The sequence below is a fragment of the Aquarana catesbeiana genome, linkage group LG06 (genome assembly GCF_042186555.1).
Source record: "Aquarana catesbeiana isolate 2022-GZ linkage group LG06, ASM4218655v1, whole genome shotgun sequence".
Taxonomy (NCBI): Eukaryota; Metazoa; Chordata; class Amphibia; order Anura; family Ranidae; genus Aquarana; species Aquarana catesbeiana.
This window is the reverse complement of record NC_133329.1, coordinates 340,855,744-340,876,379: the sequence shown is the minus strand read 5'-3', so window position 1 is coordinate 340,876,379 and position 20,636 is coordinate 340,855,744. Positions and strand designations below refer to the sequence as shown.

Here is a 20,636-nt window from a genome sequence, read left to right as displayed (position 1 = left end):
GGGGGCACAGTGATCGGATCCTCCTTGAAGTATAGAATACTGAAAGGACTGATAGAAGTTGCAGTACTGGAATGGAAGGGAAGAAGGGGACACAGACCACTAGAGAGCTGGGAGTAGGAGCTCTACCACAGGGAACTTTCTTTTACCCTAATGTATGGGCAAAAGGGTTTTCCCAGATGACCCACATAAGGAGTTGGGTGGATTGATAAACCAAAGCAGTGTAAGGATAAACAAAATTAATCCCTGAGCAGACACTAAGCGCTTTGTCGGTATATCAATGGTTCCACTTTCAATTATGGTTACAAAGGGGAAGAAAAAAAAAAAAAAAAAACACACACCAACTTTAAATTTAAATTTTCATTATTTATTACTGTTTGGCTACATTCTCTACATTTCAGCAGCATCTTAAAGAGACAGTTAATGTATATTTATGTACAATGAAAAATGAAAATCGCAACATTGGAAACGAGAGCCACAGTCAACTGTACAATATTAAATGGTTATCTGCCTTAATACAGCCTCTTTTTCTGTAACATGAACAAAATTACACAATTGCCTTTAAAACATTATAAATGCTATTGGAGGCTGCAGAGGTTGTCGAGCTATTACAACACGGCGAAACAGCTGCTCGATTCTGTCAGCTAAGTGCCGCCTCATGGTTGTGCAGTAAAGAAGTACAGCGGTCTGGAAAATCAGTTCTAGCATACTAGATTATTAGAAAGTAAAAAAATAATAATAATCATGTAAGTTGTGATCTAACACCATTTTAAGCCAGCAGAAGGAATTCAAAGTATTTTTACACTGACAGCCTCCTGCATTGAGGAGCTTCCCAACAGGTAAAATGACCGAACAAAAACCTCCTTATTATGTCATCAACATGCCAATGTAAGATACCAGGAACAGGCTCACTGTACTGTCTATGATGAGTTACACATGCTTGTTAATGAAGAGTCCAGGACCATAAGCAGTTTGATTTGCTCCTTTTACAGAAGCAGTTTATCGATTTGCAAAATGAGAAGTTATTTTAGCAGCAAATGATAGCGCCATCAAGGAGACAAAAAATAAAATAGGGGGAAAAAAAAAAAAAAAAAGGATACTTTCAAACATTTGTACAGGGGGGAAAAAGCTGCTGAAAACACATGTATAACTGAAAATGACATCTGTACAACAATATACACCAGCGACAGAAGGGAATTTCTCATTATCCTGCATAGAAAACTATTCATAAAGTTTTGAGAGCTTTTGGTACCTTACTGGATGTGGTATGTGTGCAAGAATTCAAAAACAAAAAAGGGACAAGAAATTAGGTGGAATGATTAATAGAGCTCTAAAATCCTGAAAGCGAGTGTGCAACTTAAAACTTTACACCGGAAAATAAAACAAAGTGACAGGTCCTCGTGTGTAGTGCCTGAAAGCAATGTGGAGGTGTCGCCTCTAGCAACCAATCATACTCTCCCTGTACTCTATTAGAAACAAGTACCTGATTGAACTTTGAGCTATAGGAAACACCTGCACATTTCCCTTCAGAAGCTCGATATAAAACGTTGCCCAAAGTGAAAAGAAAAGATATAGAAAAAAAATATTGTGACTACCCCTCTCATTTATTGACAGTTGTCAGAGATTGGGCAGCAAGCGTTCCCTTATGCAAATTTTATTTTAATCTTAAATTTCAATTTGCTTTAGTAAATAATGAAAAATACCCTTCCTGCTAAAACTCTCCAGTATCAACCAATTGTGTTTTAGTATTACAAAGAATATTTACAATGTCCCCTCTAACGGAAAACAAAAAAAAAAAAAAATCTCCATGTTGAACAGCAATCAAACCTGGTTTCGAACTCAAGCTCACGTGCGTCTTGACGTAGGCCCCTAACCTATAATATTACAAGGGATCAGGAGACAGGAGTCCAGGTTATTCCCAGTAGCTTGAAAATGGCTTTATAGCACACTGATGCCAAGGTCAAACATTACAGTCATAGGATAGAGGTCTTCACAGTCTTGTCTTCGCTCACCATACAAATAACACTAAGAAGATACATCCCCAAAACACACAAATGTCTTCAAACATATCCTTTGTCATGGGGAAAATAAAATAAAAATACTCAAATCTTTGCTTCGGCTTCAAACTAAAACTTGCACCTGAAAGCTAGTGTAGGAGGATTCATGCCAGCCGAGATCTGAGTATCAGTATGAAATGATGCTTGACGTAGGTGTGGTGGGAGAGGCCACTAGCCCTGACATGTGCAGGTTTCCTGAAGAGTTGGATCTTCTCATATGTGGGAGAAGATAGGCATCATTCGCCAGCTGGTGAACATCAAATCTGTCCTCTTTGCGGTAAGCTAAACACCGCCTAATAAATGCCTACAAGGAAAGGAAAACAAAGTTTAAGCAGAATTTCAGCAAGATGAAGTACATTTACATATATACACACACACACAGAGTTTTACCTGTCAAAAAAACAGTAATATTTTTAGCCACTCGTGTGATTCACACACCCCTGCCACAAAGCAGTCAGGATGCTGACACCGCTATGTGCTGTTGCAATTTTGTGGCTTTCCATGTCACCTGCCTGCACAACAGAAGATACTAAACTCCATGCCTAAGAGCCGGTTCACACGGGGGCGACTTGTCAGGCGACCTAGCCGCCTGACAAGTCGCCTCCCGTTCTGTACAATGGAACCGTTCTAATAGGAGCGACGCAAGTCGCTCCGACTTAGAAGAAAGGTTCCTGTACTACTTTGGGGGCGACTTGCATAGACTTCTATACAGAAGTCGTCTTGCAAGTCGCCGCGGCAGTCGTGTGCAGGTCGCCTCGCTGAGGCGACCTGCAAGTCGTGCCGCTTCTAATGTGAACCGGCGCTAAGGCTTCATGTACATGGGGCATTGTTTAACCTCTCCTGAACGATTTGACTTGACAGCTAGAAACCGGCATCTAAAAACGTCCGTTTATATGCCACATTTGCATCTAGAAGCGTTTTTTTGATAGAATTAAAAACGGTTATAAACGAAATGGTGCTAAACGCGAGTTACAGTGTTTAGCAGCGTTTACAGGCTGTTACAGGCATTTAACGTTTCAAATGCCTCTGAACATCCGTCCTGGCTCCAAAAAATGCTTCTAAACTCAACTGCCTAGAAACGACCTTGTGTACATGTACTGATAAGATAACAGAGGAGAGTTCCGGAGCAGCTTAAAAAAATGCCCAACTGCTCCTAAACGTCCGTTTACCAGCAGCAGTGTACATGAGGCCTAAAAATGTAAATTTACAAAACTGTGCACTGCAAGATTGGCACACTATACATATCCTCCCCCACTGGCCATACATATAGATAATATCAGAAATCTAATATATTACATGAAACTAAATATTAGACACTGCAAAGCAAAATACTTGATTTGGTCTGATTTTGATCAGCAGATTGTGGGTGCAATGCCAGGTTTCTGCAGACACTCCATTTCCACTAGTTTGACTTGTCATGCGACGTTGGACGCACAAAGTCGCATGACAAGTCACAGCCCTTTGATTTCTATGGCACCCATTCACATCTATGTGACTTTGAAAGTCAGCGACTTTGAAAAGGTACCTGAACTACTTTTGATGCAACTTCGATCCAGAGAGTGTAACGCTGGATCAAAGTTGCATCAGTCTCACTCTAAATTGTGAAAATTGTGGGGCCGCAATAATGGAAATGTACACCAAGGCTCCGTTTCCACTAGTATGACTAGTGTCCAGCTCCCTTCTCATGTGCTAGTCTGGATTCAAACCCCAGCACATCTATACTGTGCATGTGCACTGCACCCCCCCCCATGTGTCCTGTGTGGAAGACTCTTTTTTATTTCTTCATTTTCTCATGAATTAGGATGTTATTGCATCCTTATTGATGAGAGAACACTGGGTGGGAACCTATGATCAGCTCCTCCCATCCTGTATACTCCCACTGGCTACACAGGAACAGTGTCCCTCCCGGGAAGTGATGTCACTAGCTTTCAGTAACCACACCCACTGGCTGATTTTATGCTCAGAAGGAAGTAGAATGGAAGTCATGTGACAGCACTGGATACTGCAAAATAAAGGTAGAAAAACTGGGATTTTTTTCATTTTGAGGCATAAGGCTGAACTTGGCTCACATGAATGATTGCAGGGGAGAATTTAGGTGTTAGGGTGGACTTCCACTTTACCCGAATAAAACCCATGGTCTAAGAATAAGTTCCTGTGTCCTGCACGATTAGAAGTAGTTGTCTAGAAGATTTAATTTGATGTGTTTTACCTTGGCTTCATTGCTTGCAACAGGCTTCACAGGAAACTGAACATCTGTAGCTTTCAGTATGGTATTTTCTTGTAAAATGTCTTGTTGTGACTGATTGTGGCCAAATGGCTGAAAAACAAAAAGGGATGAACTTAAGCATTTTACTTCCTGTGAACATATTGGCAAAAATATGCCTAACCAATAGTCCTTACCTTCCTACCATAGAGACACTGAAAAAAGATGACTCCTACTGACCACACATCTACTTTATTGGAAATCTTTGGTGGCTCTTTGCCCACTACAAAGCATTCTGGGGGAAGGTACCTGTAAGATTCCAGAATAACATTAGTAATACAAGCATAAAAACGACACAGCATTATATTATACAGCATTAAGCATGCTACTTAAGAATATTCAGCCTAGGTTCACACTATGAATGGCATATAAATCGCTCAGGAACTGCACCACATTCCTGTACAATTCACATGCAATTCAGTGCAGTGCAATATGAACTCATTCATTTAGAATGGACTCAAATTCACATCAAAAGTCCTGCATGTAGCAATTTTGGGAATGCACTGCAACCAGGTCGTTTTGTACCATGCGGTCTGGTGCAGGCAAACATACTGCATTTTGGGGGGCCTTTAAGATTGCACTGACACCCGCTGCAGATCACAAGAGCAGTGTGATTTGAATGAGATACAGGAAACACACAGATCGTGGGTTTCCCGTACCGCATTCTAATGTGAACTGAGGCTTAAAAAGTGTTTTTTGTTTTTTTTTAGGTTAACAAAGAAACTGATCCTGTATCCTTAAAGCATGTTATACAGCACAGTGCTTGTGCTGTGTAATTTGGCCCCCTGTATAACCTATATAAAATACCAGGCTGATCCTGCCTGGTTCTGCCCTCCCCCTGTAAACTGACCATGGTTTATCATGGCTGCTGAGCCCTGACACCGTGGTCAGTTTACGTGCCTCCGCCATCCACTGTGTCTCCTCTCCCCCATCCTCTCCCCATCCTCTCCCTACCTGTCTGTCAGCTCCAGACACTGCCCCCCCCCCTCCTGCTGCTATAAAAAACTAGATCATCTGTTATATAATGTTGTGTCCCAGTGCCTGCGCTGTATAAAAGAAAATTCTGATCTGTACCTTAGAGCGTCTCCCGGCGCTCACGTGACTCCTCGGCTCTCTGCTTCTCTACCCCTCTCCTCCGAGGAGAGAGCCAAGCAGTCACGAGAGAGCCAAGGAGTCACGCGAGCGCCGGGAGACGCTCTAAGGTACAGATCAGCATTTTTTTAATACAGCACAGGTACTGGGACACATAGCATTATATACCATATAAGATCGTATACATATGATATGGTGGCTTAACAACCACTTTAATGCGCTTTAGAGAACAAACATTTGGTTCTAAAGAACAGAAAACTCACCAGTATGTTCCAGCTCCTTGTGAGGTCAGGTCCATTCCATCCACACCATAGCTGTCATCATCCATTATTTTAGACAACCCAAAGTCTGTGATTTTAATCTCACCACATGCTGTACCATCGACAAGAAGAATATTACCTGGGAGAGAATTTTTACATGTTTAAGAGAACTGTTTTCTGAGTTTATTGGCTGATAATTAAATTACTAACAATTTTTTGGGATAAAACAAAAAAAAACAAAACAAATAAAAAGCTATGAAAGTTAAAATTACAATGCACACTGGATTTAGCTTCACAGGGGTGGGATAGTTTTAAGAAGTCAATGAAATGAACAGTTGGAACTGCATGCAAAATCGACTAGTGGAAATGGGAAATCTCAGTTGAAAGGACTCTTCAAATGACTGGAATTTTAATCTTTACAGTCGAAGCTTTCTTAAAAAAAAAAAAAAAAAAAAAAAAAAGATGAAAGCAAAGGATCGGCGATTCCTATCTAAATATTGGATATGCCAACTGGAATTTTCCATCTGTTTTTCTAATATTATATATAGAGTTTTTTATTGCTTTTATTTTAAATTTTACATTATAAATACGCATTCTCATCTTCCACACTTGGAGGCATTTATTTCCCATCTTATCTGGTATAATTGTAGATGCATGTACTGTATATTTGGAAGGATTATTTGCACAAAAGACAGAGCATTGTCCCATGTCTAAAGCCTCGTACACACTAGTCGTTTTTTGTTCAACCCAGCAGGGCTGAAGGAAAAAACTGACAGCTCAGGTCAGAGTTGCTGTACTAACAATCAAATGTTTTGCCACATGAGCGGACTTTTCAACCGGACTGGACCGACAATTCGACCGTGTGTGGGCTTCATCAAACCTGCAGCAGACTTTTTCGGTCGAAAATCTGACGGACTTTAGATTTGGAACATGTTTCAAATATTTCCGACGGACTCGAGTCCGGTCGAAAAGTCCGCTCGTCTGTATGCTAGTCCAACGGACGAAAACCGACGCTAGGGCGGCTATTGGCTATCAACTTCCTTATTTTAGTCCAATCGTACGTCATCATGTACGAATCCGTCGGACTTTGGTGTGATCGTGTGTAGGCAAGTCCGTTCGTTGGAAAAGTCTGTGGGAAGTCCGCCGAAAGTTCGTCGGACCAGTCCGGTCGAAAAGTCCACTCGTGTGTACGCGGCATTAGCACAGCAATCTCCCCATGCTGTGCTATTGTGTTCTTACGGAGACACTCCCACTCCCCTCTCCCGCCAAAACACTCCGGTCGGCGCATTCAGCCATTGGCTTAGCGTGCTGATCAGTAGACCTTTTTCAGTCATGCTGTTAATCAAATCCAGTGACACTGGAGCTGGGGGCCGGGGGTGAGTCCTGCTATCTGTTTCAATAGACGCAGCAGCAGTACTCGGGAGCACGTCCGCACAAATGCCCTCAAGGAACGCGGCTTTCTGTTGGGGCACTTGATGCGGAAGAGCCAGAAGCACCGCTGGGGGGCCCCAGAAAAGGAGGATCAGCACCGCAAAACCCTTGCACAGAGCAGGTAAGTATAACATGTTTGTTTTTTTTAACGAACCTTTACAATCACTTTAAGGATAAAGTACAACAAGCCAAAGACACAAAATGCCAGTCATCCAACCCAGCTGAATCTTAATAGGCAATGGGTTCATGTCTTTGATGACAGGCAGACTCACACCGGCCAATGACTCTGAAGTTGGGGAGGGGTTAATGGGTAGGAGAATGGCAGCACCAGCCACACCTCCCTGTAAATCTGTTGTTATCCTTCTCTGTACAGACACAAAAATGAGGTTAACAGAGCTCACTTTCTAAGTTTGCAAGTTTACGGACCAACTGGCAATGAATAGAAGATTCAGTAATGCATTTGCAACACAGGTCTATACGCACCCACCATATTCTGCTCACCTGGCTTTAGATCATAATGGATGATGGGCGGCTTGATCTCATTGAGATAACGTAGTGCATTGACTATTTGCATTACAATAGACCTGGCTTCTTTTTCAGACATCAGTTTGTGTTGTTTCAGATAGAAGTCCAGATCATTTCCTTCACAGTATTCCAGCACCGTACAGAACCTGGAAACACAAGGACACCAACGGTTATTTTGAAAACATTTATATAGCAGTTCAACATATGCTGTCAAGAAATATAATAAAGTGTACCAGTCAAATAGATATCAAAAGCACATTAATACAACATGTAAATGGATGAACAGACTAAGTACATTTTATTTACATTTTTAAATTCTCTGTACATTTTCTGCTATGTTTATGCATTTTTTTTGTTTTATAGGTCCTCACAAAGCTATCATCATCTAGGTGACTAGATAACACATAGCCAGAGACCAATTTACCAGACCTGCTTTTATTTAACCAAAAATAAGTTCAACTTAAAAGCTGCACATCACAAATGACAACAGGAAATAAGCATGTGGCGCTAAAAACATTAAGAGCTCATTTACACAGCAACGGACAGCTGCCGTACAGTAAACCATAGCAGCAGTGAGCCAGCAGGATAATGGCCTTTTCAGCTGTTCTAATGCTGCTCACCGCACTATATGGGAACAGGGCCTAAAAGTAAATACAATTGTGCTCAAAAGTTTGGATACCCTGGCAGAAATTGTGACATTTTGGCATGGATATTGAAAATATGACCGATCATGCCAAAAACTTTTACTTAAGGATAGTGATCATATGAAGCCATTTACTATCACATAGTTGTCTGGCTCCTATTTAAATCATAACAGAAATCATCCAAATGGCCCTGATCAAATATTTACATACCCTGCAATGTTTGGCCTTGGTACAGACACAGAAGGTGACACACATGAGTTAAAATGGCAATTAAAAGGTTACATTTCCCACATCTGTGGCTTTTTAAAATTGCAATTAGTGTCAGTATATAAATAGTCAATAAGTTTGTTAGCTCTCATGTCTATGCACTGAGAAGGCTGGATATGGAACCATAGGGAACAGAAAAAACTGTCCAAGACCTGTGTAACAAGGTAATGAAACTTTATAAAGATGGAAAAGGATATAAAAAGATATTCAAAGCCTTACATTTGCCAGTAAGTACTGTTCAATCACTTACATAGAACATTTGGGGATCTCTTGATATCAAGCCAAGGTCAGGTAGACCAAGAAAGATTGCAGCCACAACTGCCAGAAGAGTTGTTCAGGATACAAAGAGAAACCCACAGATAACCTCTGGAGAAATACAGGCTGCTCTGGAAAAAGATGGTGTGGTTTTTAAGGAGCACAGTGTGATGATACTCAAAAAAGAGTCGTCAGAAAGAAGCCTTTACAGCACCAATTTCACAAAAAAGCCTGGCGAGTCATGTCAAGGTGTTGTCGGGCATATTGTAACTGCGCTAATTTGTGGCACTGGCGCAGTAAAGACTTCTTTCTGGTAACTCAACCATGCAGATCTTTGAGTACCATCGTATTGTGCTCCTTGAAAACAACCACACCATATTTTTCCAGAGCAGCCTGTATTTCTCCTGAGGTTACCTGTTATTTTTTCTTTGCAACTCGAACAATTCTTCTAGCAGTTGCGGCTGCAATCTTTCTTAGTCTAACTGGCCTTGGCTTGGTATCAAGAGATTCCCAAATTTTTCACTTCTTAATAAGTGATTAAACAGTACTGATTGCCATATTCAAGGCTTTGGATATCTCTTTTTATCCTTTTCCATCTTTATAAAGTTCCATTACTTTGTTACGCGGGTCTTTTTACATTTTTTTTCTGCTCCCCATGGCTGGTATCGAGCCTTCTCAGTGCATCCATGTGAGAGCTAACAAACTTATTGACTATTTATACACAGACACTAATTGCAATGTAATCTCTTGCCGACCGCCCCACGTACATTTACTGCAGGGTGGCGACTCCTGTGCGCAGAAAACAGGTACACAATTTTGCACTGCCAGGTCTGGGGTGTGCATGAGCTGGGAACCCGCTCCCGCTGTGATTGGACACAGTACAGTACAGTTAGGAAGCACTCCCTAGGAACACATTTAACCCTTTGATCACGCCTGATGGTAATACCTTCCCTGCCAGTGTCATTAGTACAGTGACAGTGCATTTTTTTAGTACTGATCACTGTATTGCTGTTCCAAAAAAGTGTCAAAAGTGTGTGTCTGATTTATCTGCCGCAATACTGCAGTCCCGCTATAAGTCGCTGATCGCCGCCATTAATAGTAAAAAAAATGGAAAAAAAAAATCATAAAAATATCACACAGTTTGTAGAGGCTATAACTTTTGCGCAAACCAATCAATATACTCTTATTGGGATTTTGGCCTAAATTGATGAAGAAATTAGATTAAAAAAATAAATGAAATTATTGGCTATGTTTTATAGCAGAAAGTAAAAAATACTGTGTTTTTTTCAAAATTGTCTTTTATTGTTTAAAACACAAAAAATAAAAACCGCAGAGGTGATCAACTACCACCAAAAGAAAGCTCTATTTGTGGGGAAAAAAAAGGACACAAAAAAACTTTAATTTGGGTACAGCATCGTACGACCGCACAATTGTCAGTTAAAATACTGCACTGCCGTATCGCAAAAAAAGGCCTGGTCATGAAGGGGGGGTAAACCTTCCAGAGCTGAAGCGGTAAAAGAGCCACAGATGTGGGAAATTAACCTTTAATTGCCATTTTTACTTGTGTGTGTCACCTTGTGTGTCTGTACCAAGGCCAAACATTCCAGGGTATGTAAACATTTGATCAGAGCCATTTGGGTGATTCCTGTTATGATTTAAAAAGAATCCAAACAACCATGTGATAATAAATGGCTTCAAATGATCACTATCCTTAACCACTTCCCGACTGGCTCCCATAATTTATATTTATATATATATATTTTTTTATTTATATATATATATATATATATATATATATATATATATATATATATATATATATATATATATATATATATATATAAATAAATAAATAAATAAATAAATTAGAGCTGCCCGATTCTGGCCAAAATGAGAATCACGATTTTTTTGCTTAGAATAAAAAGATCACGATTCTCGCGACGTACAATCTTTCACATTATACCAAAAAAAAAATTAAAAAAAATGGGCTAACTTTACTGGTTAGAAAAAAAAATTTGCATTTGAAAGACCTCTGTGCAAATACAGTGTGACATAAAATATTACAACAACCACCATTTTATTCTCTAGGGTGTCTACTAAAAAAATATATATGTTTGGGGGTTCTAAGTAATTTTCTAGCAAAAAAAAAAAAAAAAAATGATTTTAACTTGAAACCAACAAATGTCAGAAAAAGGTTTAGTGTTTAAGTGGTTAAACTTTTTTCACTTACACAGGAAGTCTATTCCATTGACAAACTGTTACAATGTTTATACTTAAATTCAACTGATAAAGAATGTTTTGTTTCTTGGCAGACTGCCTGGTTTTTCTCTTCCTTTCTTTTGAGGGCTGTGGCTTCAGAAGAGCAGAGAGAATTCTTTGCATAGAAAGAATTGTGAAACACTTTAGTCAAGATCGCAATAACGATTCTTGACGATTAATCACGATAACGATTCTTGATGATTAATTGTGCAGCTCTAATAAATATACACATATACACACACACACAGCGGCGGGTTGGCTCTCCTGCGCTAATCCGTATATGTACGGCGGCTCCTTTAAGAGCCATAGCTGGCACGCGCGTGTGCACCCACGATCACAGGCACGAGAGCCAGAACGGGGATTTGTGTGTGTAAACTAGGGATGCACCGATACCATTTTTTTTACAACGAGTACGAGTACCGATACTTTTTTTTTAGTACTTGCCGATACCAATTACCGATACCTACTGCAACTGTTCTGCTTTCACTTAGGCTGTCAGTTTACAAAGCATTGAAAAGTTATTTACAAATGAAATCAATCGATTTTTTTTAATTTTGCACTTTTTCAATGTGAAATGTGTAAATATATGTTAAGATATATATGTGTAAAATATTCACTAACAAAAGCACACAAAAAAAACGTTTTAATTGTTTATCGTTTATAAAAAAAGATGTGAACACAGAAAAAAAAAAAAAAACGCTGGAAAATAATTAAATGGAAGAGAATAGGGAGTTAATTAAGGCTGATTAGAGTAAATTAAGGGTTAATAAGGGGGTGAACAGAGGAACATTTGTTCATCCCCTTGATCTGCAGATGAATAGAAAGATTCAAAAAGAAACAATATTTAGTTTTATTTTAGTGTTTCAGCGGCTGAGCAATGTTGTTAATAAACATTGCCGGATGCTTTTTTTGGACAGCTCCAATTACCGGACTTCTTTAACACTTCAGTTGTCAACAGGGGAGACCCACTGACAGCTCCAAGAACCGAGCCTGAAAGTATCGGTTTCAGGTATCGGTGCATTTGCAGGAGTACCGATACTTATATTCGGTATTGGCACCGATACTAGTATTGGTGCAACCCTAGTGTAAACACACAAATCCGTGTTCCGACAGGAGTTAGAGAGACAGATCGTGTGATCCTACTAAGTAGGAACAGCGATCTGGCTCCTCCTGTAGTCAGTGACATCTTCTCATAGTTAGAAACACACCTAGGGAACACACTTAACCCCTTGATTGCCCCCTAGTGTTAACCCCTTCCCTGCCAGTGACATTTATACAGTAATCAGTGCATTTTTATAGCACTGATCGCTGTATAAATGTCAGTGGTCCCAAAAAAGTGTCCAATCTGTCCGCTATCGCAGTCCCCCCCCCCCCCCCCCCAAAAAAAAAAAAAAAAAAAAAGAAAAATCGCAGATCGCCACCATTACTAGTAAAAAATAAAATAATAAAAATGCCATAAAGCTATTCCCTATTTTGTAGACGCTATAACTTTTGTGCAAACCAATCAATATATGCTTGTTGCGATTTTCTTTTACCAAAAATATGTAGAATACATATTGGCCTAAACTGGTGAAGAAATTAGTTAGTTTTTTTACTTTATTTTTTTGGGGGGGGGGATATTTATTAGCAAAAAGTAAAAATTTGTGGGTTTTTTTCTTCACAATTGTCCTCAGTCCTCTATAGCAACCTCTCTCAACAGGGGTGCTGCGGCATCCTGGTAGAAAAAAAGCTGTTAGATGAGACCGAACTCCTGATCTGCAGCCAGACTGTACTTCAGCAAACTGAATGCACTCTGCAAAGTGAAGCCAAGTGAGGGAGAGTGTGTGCTGTGCTCTCTGTCTCCCTCCACAGCGCAGTACCCGGCTCTGAGTAAAGTATTGTACTGCAAAATTTTAAAAGGCTGTTTTATGTGTGTTTGTTTATATATGGGGGGGTGTTTATGTTACTTTTAATCCTGACCCCTATTCCTGTACTATCAGTACGGCACTTCTTGAACTTATTTGTAATAGCAGAAAGGACTGACGCTCCTCTGAAAAGCAATCCATGCTAAGATTGCTTATCAGAGGCATTTGACAGGCAGTGAAGGGGCAATATGTTGCCTCCTTACCACCAGTTTCAGCCCCGTAAATGCAGCATCACTACACCGCAACCACGTGCAGTGCACAGTTGAGGGGGCTAAAAACAGCTTGACCATATGGTTTTACCCCCCTTCAACCTCACATGTGAACAAGCCCTTGGTTCACATTTATGCAGCTGCGTACAGGGCAGCCCATTCATTTCAATAGGCTGTCCTACCCACAGAAATGCATGGAGGGAAAGAAGTCCCCGACCTCTTTTTTTTTTTTTTAAGTTGCAATGCACCAAAAACACCACGCGTTTGCCAACATGTAGTGTGCCATTAGGAATTAATGGCACCCCTAAAGAACGAGGCATTTGTCTACATGTCAGGAATGAGCGCGACTTTGCTTGCGCTCTGCAACGCGCAGTAACATGAACCAAGACTTAGAATGGGGAGAGACTGAAAATTCTTTTTAGGGGTCCCCGGACTGGAAAAAGTTTGATAAACACGGCACTAAATATTGTTAGCTTTAGGGCTCATTCATATGGGCAGAAAAGAACACTGCATTTAGATGTGCACAATGTGTACGTCTACGTCAGTGTGCACATCTAAACTCAGCACTACAGTAATTAATGAGCCCATACACACACAGCTGTGTTTATATGTGAAAACGTGCGCTGCATTTAGCCGCGCTTAAGAAAAAGTAGGACACAGCTGCGTCCAGGGCAGCACAGAACTGAGATGATGAAATAACATTTTATGTGAAGTTACAAAAATCAGGGCTTTCAATGGTTAAGTCTGCATTTACACATGAGCAGAGCATATTCTGGCGATTTTTAAGCTTTTTCAGTGTTAATAAATTGTTTAGCAAGCTTTGTGCAAGTGTTATTGCAGACGTAGCAAACTTCAGCCATTATTTTTCTGGGCTGCACAAGGAAAGGAAAGAAATTCTAGAGGAGAGTTCTTCGGACAAAAAAAAAAAAAAAACACAAGCAAAAAAAAAAAAGCATGTTTTGCACGTTTACAGGTGTTCCCATTGAAGTCTATGTGGAAAAAACCACCTGATTAGGCTCAAAAAAATAAAACATGTACTTTGAGTGTAGTGCAACCAGGGATCCAGTGCTGTCCTCACCCGAGCCAGTTTCTTCACTGCGGGTGCCTAATCAAAACCAGCTGCCCGCTCACCCCACCAAAAAAAAATATGTGCCAAATATAACAGATTAGGGGGGAGGAGTAACAGCAGAACCTCCTCTTTTGGGTGAAGATTGGCTTTAAGAGTGTAACCCCACAAACCTTGCCAGCTGTAGCAAGCAGTCTAAAGAGGAAATACGGTAAATGAGGGGAGGAAGCAGTGTCCCCTTATGGATTTGCAGAAAAAGATTTCATAGCGAGTATAAAAATCCTATCTTTTAGACAGAGAGAAAATTTGAAATAGAGGAAAAGGGAAACCAGAACACGTCTTTAACTACCTCCCTACCGGCCACTGTATATATACGTCCTGGGAAGAAGGTGGTTATACCGGGACCATGAGCCCAGTGTCATTTGTTTAGCCCTGGCGATTCTTTTTTAGGTAAAAGTGTCCCCGAGTGGCTGGGCAGCCGCTGGAATACTTTTACAAAGGGTGGAAGGGGGTCCCATCCCCCTCCCGCCGCCATTACCGCGCTCTCCTGAGCGATCGGGAAGCCTGGGAGTGATCCGACCGGCGGCATCCATTTCCGGCCTCACAGTGAGAGAAACTGAAGCTGTTCCTCCCACTGTGTGACATCAAAACCAGCGAACATGTCGTTATTTCTGGTTCCGGCTCTTCATTGCTATGGGCCCAGTGAAGCAGCTGATCAGACCGATCTGTGTCTGATCAGCTGCATTGGAGCCCAAAAGAGCCGAAAATAGACCCCCATAATAGATCCCCCATCTCTCCATAATTGCCGTCAAATGTTTACATTCCTTTTGACAGCAATAAAATTGATCAAAAACTTAAAAAAAAAACAAAAAAAACTGCAAAAATAAATAAAACAAAATAAATAAAAACCTTTTTTTTTTAAAATCGCTGCTGTCAACCCATGCTCACACACAGCGGCGAATGCATACTTGGCTCCCGCAACACACGTGAGGCATCATAACGATCGTCAGACTGAGAGCAATAATTCTAGCACCAGACGTCCTCCAACTCTAAACTGGTAACCTGCAAAGACTTTTAAAGCGTCACCTATGGATAATTTAAATTCCCGTAATTTGTCCCAATTCTATGAGCACGCACATAGAAATAGGCATCTATTTACTCTGCATAACATCATCTTTCACATTATCCAAAAAAAAATTAGGCCAACTTTACGTTTTTTTTTTAAATTAAAGTGTATTTTTTCCAAAAAAATTGCATTTGAAAGACCGCTGCACAAAAACCGTGTCATAAAAAAATATTTTAAACGTCCGCCATTTTATGCTCTAGGTAGGGTCTCTGCTTAAAAAAAAATGATATAATGTTTAGCGGTTCCAAGTAATTTTCTAGTAAACAAAAAGATTTTTACATGTATATGAGAAATGTCAGAATTGGCCCGATATTAACTACTTCAATACAGAGCACTTACATCCCCTTCCTGCCCAGGCCAATTTTCAGCTTTCAGAGCTGTTGCTGTTTAAATGACAATTGCACAGTCATGCTACACTGTACCCAAACAGAATTTTTATCATTTTGTTCCCACAAATAGAGCTTTCTTTTGGTGGTATTTGATCACCTCTGCATTTTTTAATTTTTGCTAAACAAATAAAAAAAGATCTAAAATTTGGGAAAAAAAAAAAAAGTTTTTTGTTTTCGTTATAAAATGTTGTAAATAAGCAAGTTTTCGCCTTCCCTGATGGGCACTGATAAGACAGCAACAATGAGGTGGCACTGATATGCAGCACTGATGGGCACTCATGGTTGGCACTGAAAGGCTGCACTGATAGGCAGCACTGCTCGGCACTGATAGATGGCATTGATAGGCATCACTGATGGCACTGGCAGGCATTGGGGATGGGCACTGATTGGCATTTCCCCGGTGGTCTAGGGTGGCATACCTGGTGGTCCAGTGTGGCGGCAATCCCTGGAGGTCCTGGGTGGGCTGCGCTGATAAACAATCTGCGCAACCCCCCTGTCAGGAAAGCAGCCAATCGTCTCTCCTCTACTCACGTCTGTCAGATGCGAGTGAGGAGAAGCCGATCAATGGCTCCTCCTGTGTACATCATTATCAGACTGACACACCACCGATCACCACGATGCGCGTCCCCACGGGCGCACGAAAGTGGTTGTTCTGGAGGGCCCTCATATGACGTTCACCCAGAACAGGAGTCGCGCCGCCCCGCCATCATTTGATGGCGGCCGAGCGGCAAGTGGTTAAAGTGGATATAAACCCAATTCGTGAACTTTGACCAGACACATATCTGTAGTGCCTTCTTATCTCTCTCCAAAGCCCTAAGTCCTGTGTATTGTGTTATTAGCATGATAACTTCTGACAAGTTCTCCCACAACCGAGATAAAACCAGCCTGAAATTTGTGTCGGAGTGGATGCTATAAATAGATTAGCAGAGAGCTTGTCTATTCACAGCACAGCTCTGCACATTCCATCCTTTCTTTGCCTATGTGGAGGCGGGGTGTGTGCCTTTCCTCCAATCAGCTGTCACACAGTGTATGCCAGTGTATGCCTAGTGCTGAACAGGAAGAGAAAAGCTCTAACACAATGTGCACTTTCTAAAGAATATAGCAAGCTGACAACAGCAGATATACATGTAAAACGTATGTAGGGAGATTTATTTCATCTCTCTGTATCATCTGAGGCTGTTTACTTCACTAGGTATATGTGAGGGTTTGCATCCACTTTAAGGACCTTCTGGAACAACAAACAGGGATTCCATTTGCTAAAAAGAAGCAGTGGCCAAAAATTAAATCCTGATGGCCCTCACAACAGCCTAACCATGAAAAGGAACTTCCTTGGAATAAACTGGAGTTGGACACAGAGAAGGCAATACAATACTTTCATTAGGAAAAAAAAAATCGAAATCTACCTTGGGCAAAAGCGAGGTTCCTTCTCTCAGAACAACTTTAATCTTGGTGAAAGAGCAAATATTCTAGGATAACGCCGATAAATCAGGGATGTGAACCTTCTAGCTGATATGATGGCTTCAAGGAATGCTACCTTACGGGATAACCACCTTAAACAAATATCTTAAATAGGTTTAAATATAGGTTTTTCATAACATATCTAGGACTAGGTTTGAATCCCATGACTGGAGTGGGGGCCAAATAGGGGGAGCAACGTAAGCAATCCCTTGAATGAAAGCATGAGTTGGGTAGCTAGAGGACATGAAAAAGAAGAGAAAAGGCAGATATCTGACTTTTAATGGCACTAATGGCTAAACGTAGTTCTACCCCCAACTAAAGAGCAGGCCCATCGAAAAGCCACACAAGGAAACACCTAAATCCGCACACTTATCAAAATAGGCCTTCCATGTACAATGATAAATCTTGCAAAAATTAGATTTACAAGTTTTAAGCAGAATAACATTTTATTCAATGACTGTGTCTCTCAGAACCAGGGTTTCAACAGTTAAGCTGTTAGTCAGCAACAGAAAAGCAGGACGGAAGCTTGGTCCCTAACAACAAATTCGGTCAGTCTAGCAAAGGCCACGGATCACTGGCTAACAGATGAATGAGGTCAGAATACCACACTCTACAAAGCCAATCCAGAGCTATGAGAACTACTGGAATGCCCTCACTTTCGATCCTGTGAAGCAGACGATGTAGCAGCTTCAGTGTAGAAAGGCACAGATCTGAAAATACTGATCCTAAGGTGCAACCAGGGCATCTGAAGCATGCTCCGTTAGATCCCTCAGAAACAAATCTATCCAGCTTCTTGTTGAACTGAGATGCTAGTAGATACATTTCCATCTCCCTCTATCACAGACATAGGTCTCAACCTCAAAGGGATCATTCCCCCAGGTCCAGATGCTGTCTGCTGAGGAAATCCACTTGCCAATATGAAGCTCCACCCAGGACAGGATAGACTACTTCTGTTACTGTTGCAAAACCCCATGATTGATGTAAGCCCCCGCTATGTCAATGTCCCACTGAACTCGAACCAATTGCTCGCAACTCCAGGTCCACATCTCTTGTAGGCAAGGCGGTATTACCCGATGTTCCTTAATTACCCTCAGCTGTATCCCTCAATGGACAAATAAAACACACACACACACACACATCAAGCAATATGTATGCAGAGAAACACTTTTTTGTAAGACGAAACAAAGACACTATAGCTCATCCATCTTTGTGAAAAGAGCCCTTTTGGGTTCTTAAACAAAAGAAGCCCCTTAACACAATGGAAAGTTGAACTAGCTGAATGTGTGAAAAAGACTACAGCTTCATCTGCTGTGCTTTGAGTCCATATAAAGATAGTCTTAAACCTTAAGTTTCAAATACATTCTTCCACTTTTAAAGTCTAGTCCCCAAAAAGCACCCCTGGGGTTGACAAAATGGGGGACTGACAAAACTAGGGATGAGCTAGATGACAGTCTTGTAAAACAAGCTAAATACATTGGCATCTTATTGTGCCTACTCTTGGCTCGTTGCTTTTGAAAGAAAATGTATAGCGGTTTTGTATATCTTTTATTGTAGTTAGTACTATAAAATGGTCTGTCTAAGCCACCTAGAGCAGTGTTCTTCAACTCCAGTCCTCAAGGCGCCCCAACAGGTCATGTTTTCAGGCTCACCATTATTTTGCACAATGTGATTTGATCAGTTTCACTGCCTTTGTAATTACCACAGCTATTTCATCTGAGGAAAATCCTGAGAACATGACCTGTTGGGGCGCCTTGAGGACTGGAGTTGAGAAACACTGACCTAGAGGATGGTAGAACTGTGGCCAGGGCACGCTTCTGGGTCCCCTCTGTGCGGGCGTCATGCGGGAAGTAGACTTCCTAGCAGCAAGCATTATAGGAAAAAAAAAAAGACTCGGGAGAGATGCCCCCCTTAGAACATGGGCTTCAGCAGCCATTCCGTCAGAGCCAGCAACTGAGAAGCAGGATAGAAAACTGGCCCTTGGAATAATAGATCTGGACAGTCTGGCAGGGACCACTAAGCATCTGCTAGAGGTCTTACCAGGTTGGTGTATCACAGCCAACCCACCTGGACCAATCCAGAGCAATGAAGATGGAATGCTCTCCATCTCAATCCTGAGGTGCATAACAGGAATGTTTCAGGGGAGGAAAGGCATTCCCCTCTAGTGGATTCCTGCACCTGAATACAAACCGATAAAGCCAGTTGACATCACAGAGCCGCTCCAGGCTCTGGAAGGATCCAGACTATACTGTCGAGATTCATTCAGATGCCCGATCGCCAGCTGGTGCTGACTCTCAGCATGCTAGCTGCTCTCGCCCCTCTTCAGCCCAGCATTCTAGTGAATGCTGGATGGACAGAGTGGAGAGCTCGGCTCTGGGAAAACTGAGAACTAAGCTATCAGCAGTCATGTGATTGCTCAGTTTTTGAGCTTAGAGCCGGTGAAAGACAGCTGCAGCATGGAGGTATGTGTGTTCTTTGTTTTAACTACCCAGAAATTCTCTTTAAATGCAGAATTAAACCCTTCTATTCTTTACAGCCTAAGAAGCTGCCATCTTAGCCTTTGTTTGATCTGCAGTTGCTATGGTACTGCACATGTGATCAAAATATGACACCAGCAACTGTAAGAGTTATTCATGGCATGCCTTCAATGTAACTGTTTTGGGAAACTGTTAAATTGATGGGTTTAGTTCCACTTTAAAAGCAGGTGCATCTTCACCTGGTAGTCTGCTTGTGAAAATGAGACAAATGAATCCCTGGTAGAAAAAGAGCACTTATGAACAAACTCTGCACAAAAAAAAAATAAGCCAGCAAATGCTTAGGGGAGCAAACTTCCAAACACTTCCAAACCACCTCCAACAGTGGTTTAGAGAAGAAAACAAAAAACCTAGAAAAATCAAAGGATAGTCTTTAAAATCAGCAAAGCTAAAAGACTAGATGTCTATCTTGCTAGGACACTAGCAAAAAACTGAGGCATGCTGTTAAGGTCCCTGGGCTGTGCATGCCAGTGTCTGACCCTACTATAGGCAGCAGTAAACTGCAGTTGATGGAAAAAAAACAAAACAAAATCCCCTGCCAGGCAATCTCATAATGTGCATATGCATCACATACGAGCATATTATGAGACTTACCTTAGAACAAAGCCCTCCAGCGCCGCACTGTCACTGCTGAGGGGGCTGAAATCTTCCCCCGGTCTTCCTTCCGGGTTCGCGTCCTCCAGCTACACGAGTGGCCGGGGGAGCGATGACGTCACTCCAGTGCATACTCACGGTAGCCGCCATTTAAAGCACAGACTTTGAAGGTCTGGCACTGTATGCCGGGCCTTCAGAGCGCATGAGCCGGTAACGTCACTGGCTGCATGCACTCTGCATATCTCCTAAACTGTGCAAGATTAAGAGATATTCACAGTACCTACAGGTAAGCATTACTATAGGCTTTCC

At 41.4% G+C, this 20,636-nt stretch overlaps 1 protein-coding gene across 6 annotated transcripts in view; it reads right to left on the bottom strand.

The window, feature by feature from the left end:
* Positions 1-342: 342 nt before the first annotated feature.
* The window catches only part of TLK1 (tousled like kinase 1), a 507,456-nt gene continuing 487,162 nt past the window's right edge, over positions 343-20,636 (bottom strand). For all 6 annotated transcript variants that reach the window (XM_073633922.1, XM_073633919.1, XM_073633921.1 and 3 more), the window contains 5 exons: positions 7,602-7,771; positions 5,673-5,808; positions 4,455-4,566; positions 4,264-4,371; positions 343-2,358 (listed from right to left, as the gene is read on the bottom strand). In XM_073633922.1, coding sequence (XP_073490023.1) covers positions 2,182-2,358; positions 4,264-4,371; positions 4,455-4,566; positions 5,673-5,808; positions 7,602-7,771 — 703 coding nt within the window. In that variant the 3' untranslated portion in view covers positions 343-2,181. The remainder of the gene's footprint in view (positions 2,359-4,263; positions 4,372-4,454; positions 4,567-5,672; positions 5,809-7,601; positions 7,772-20,636) is intronic.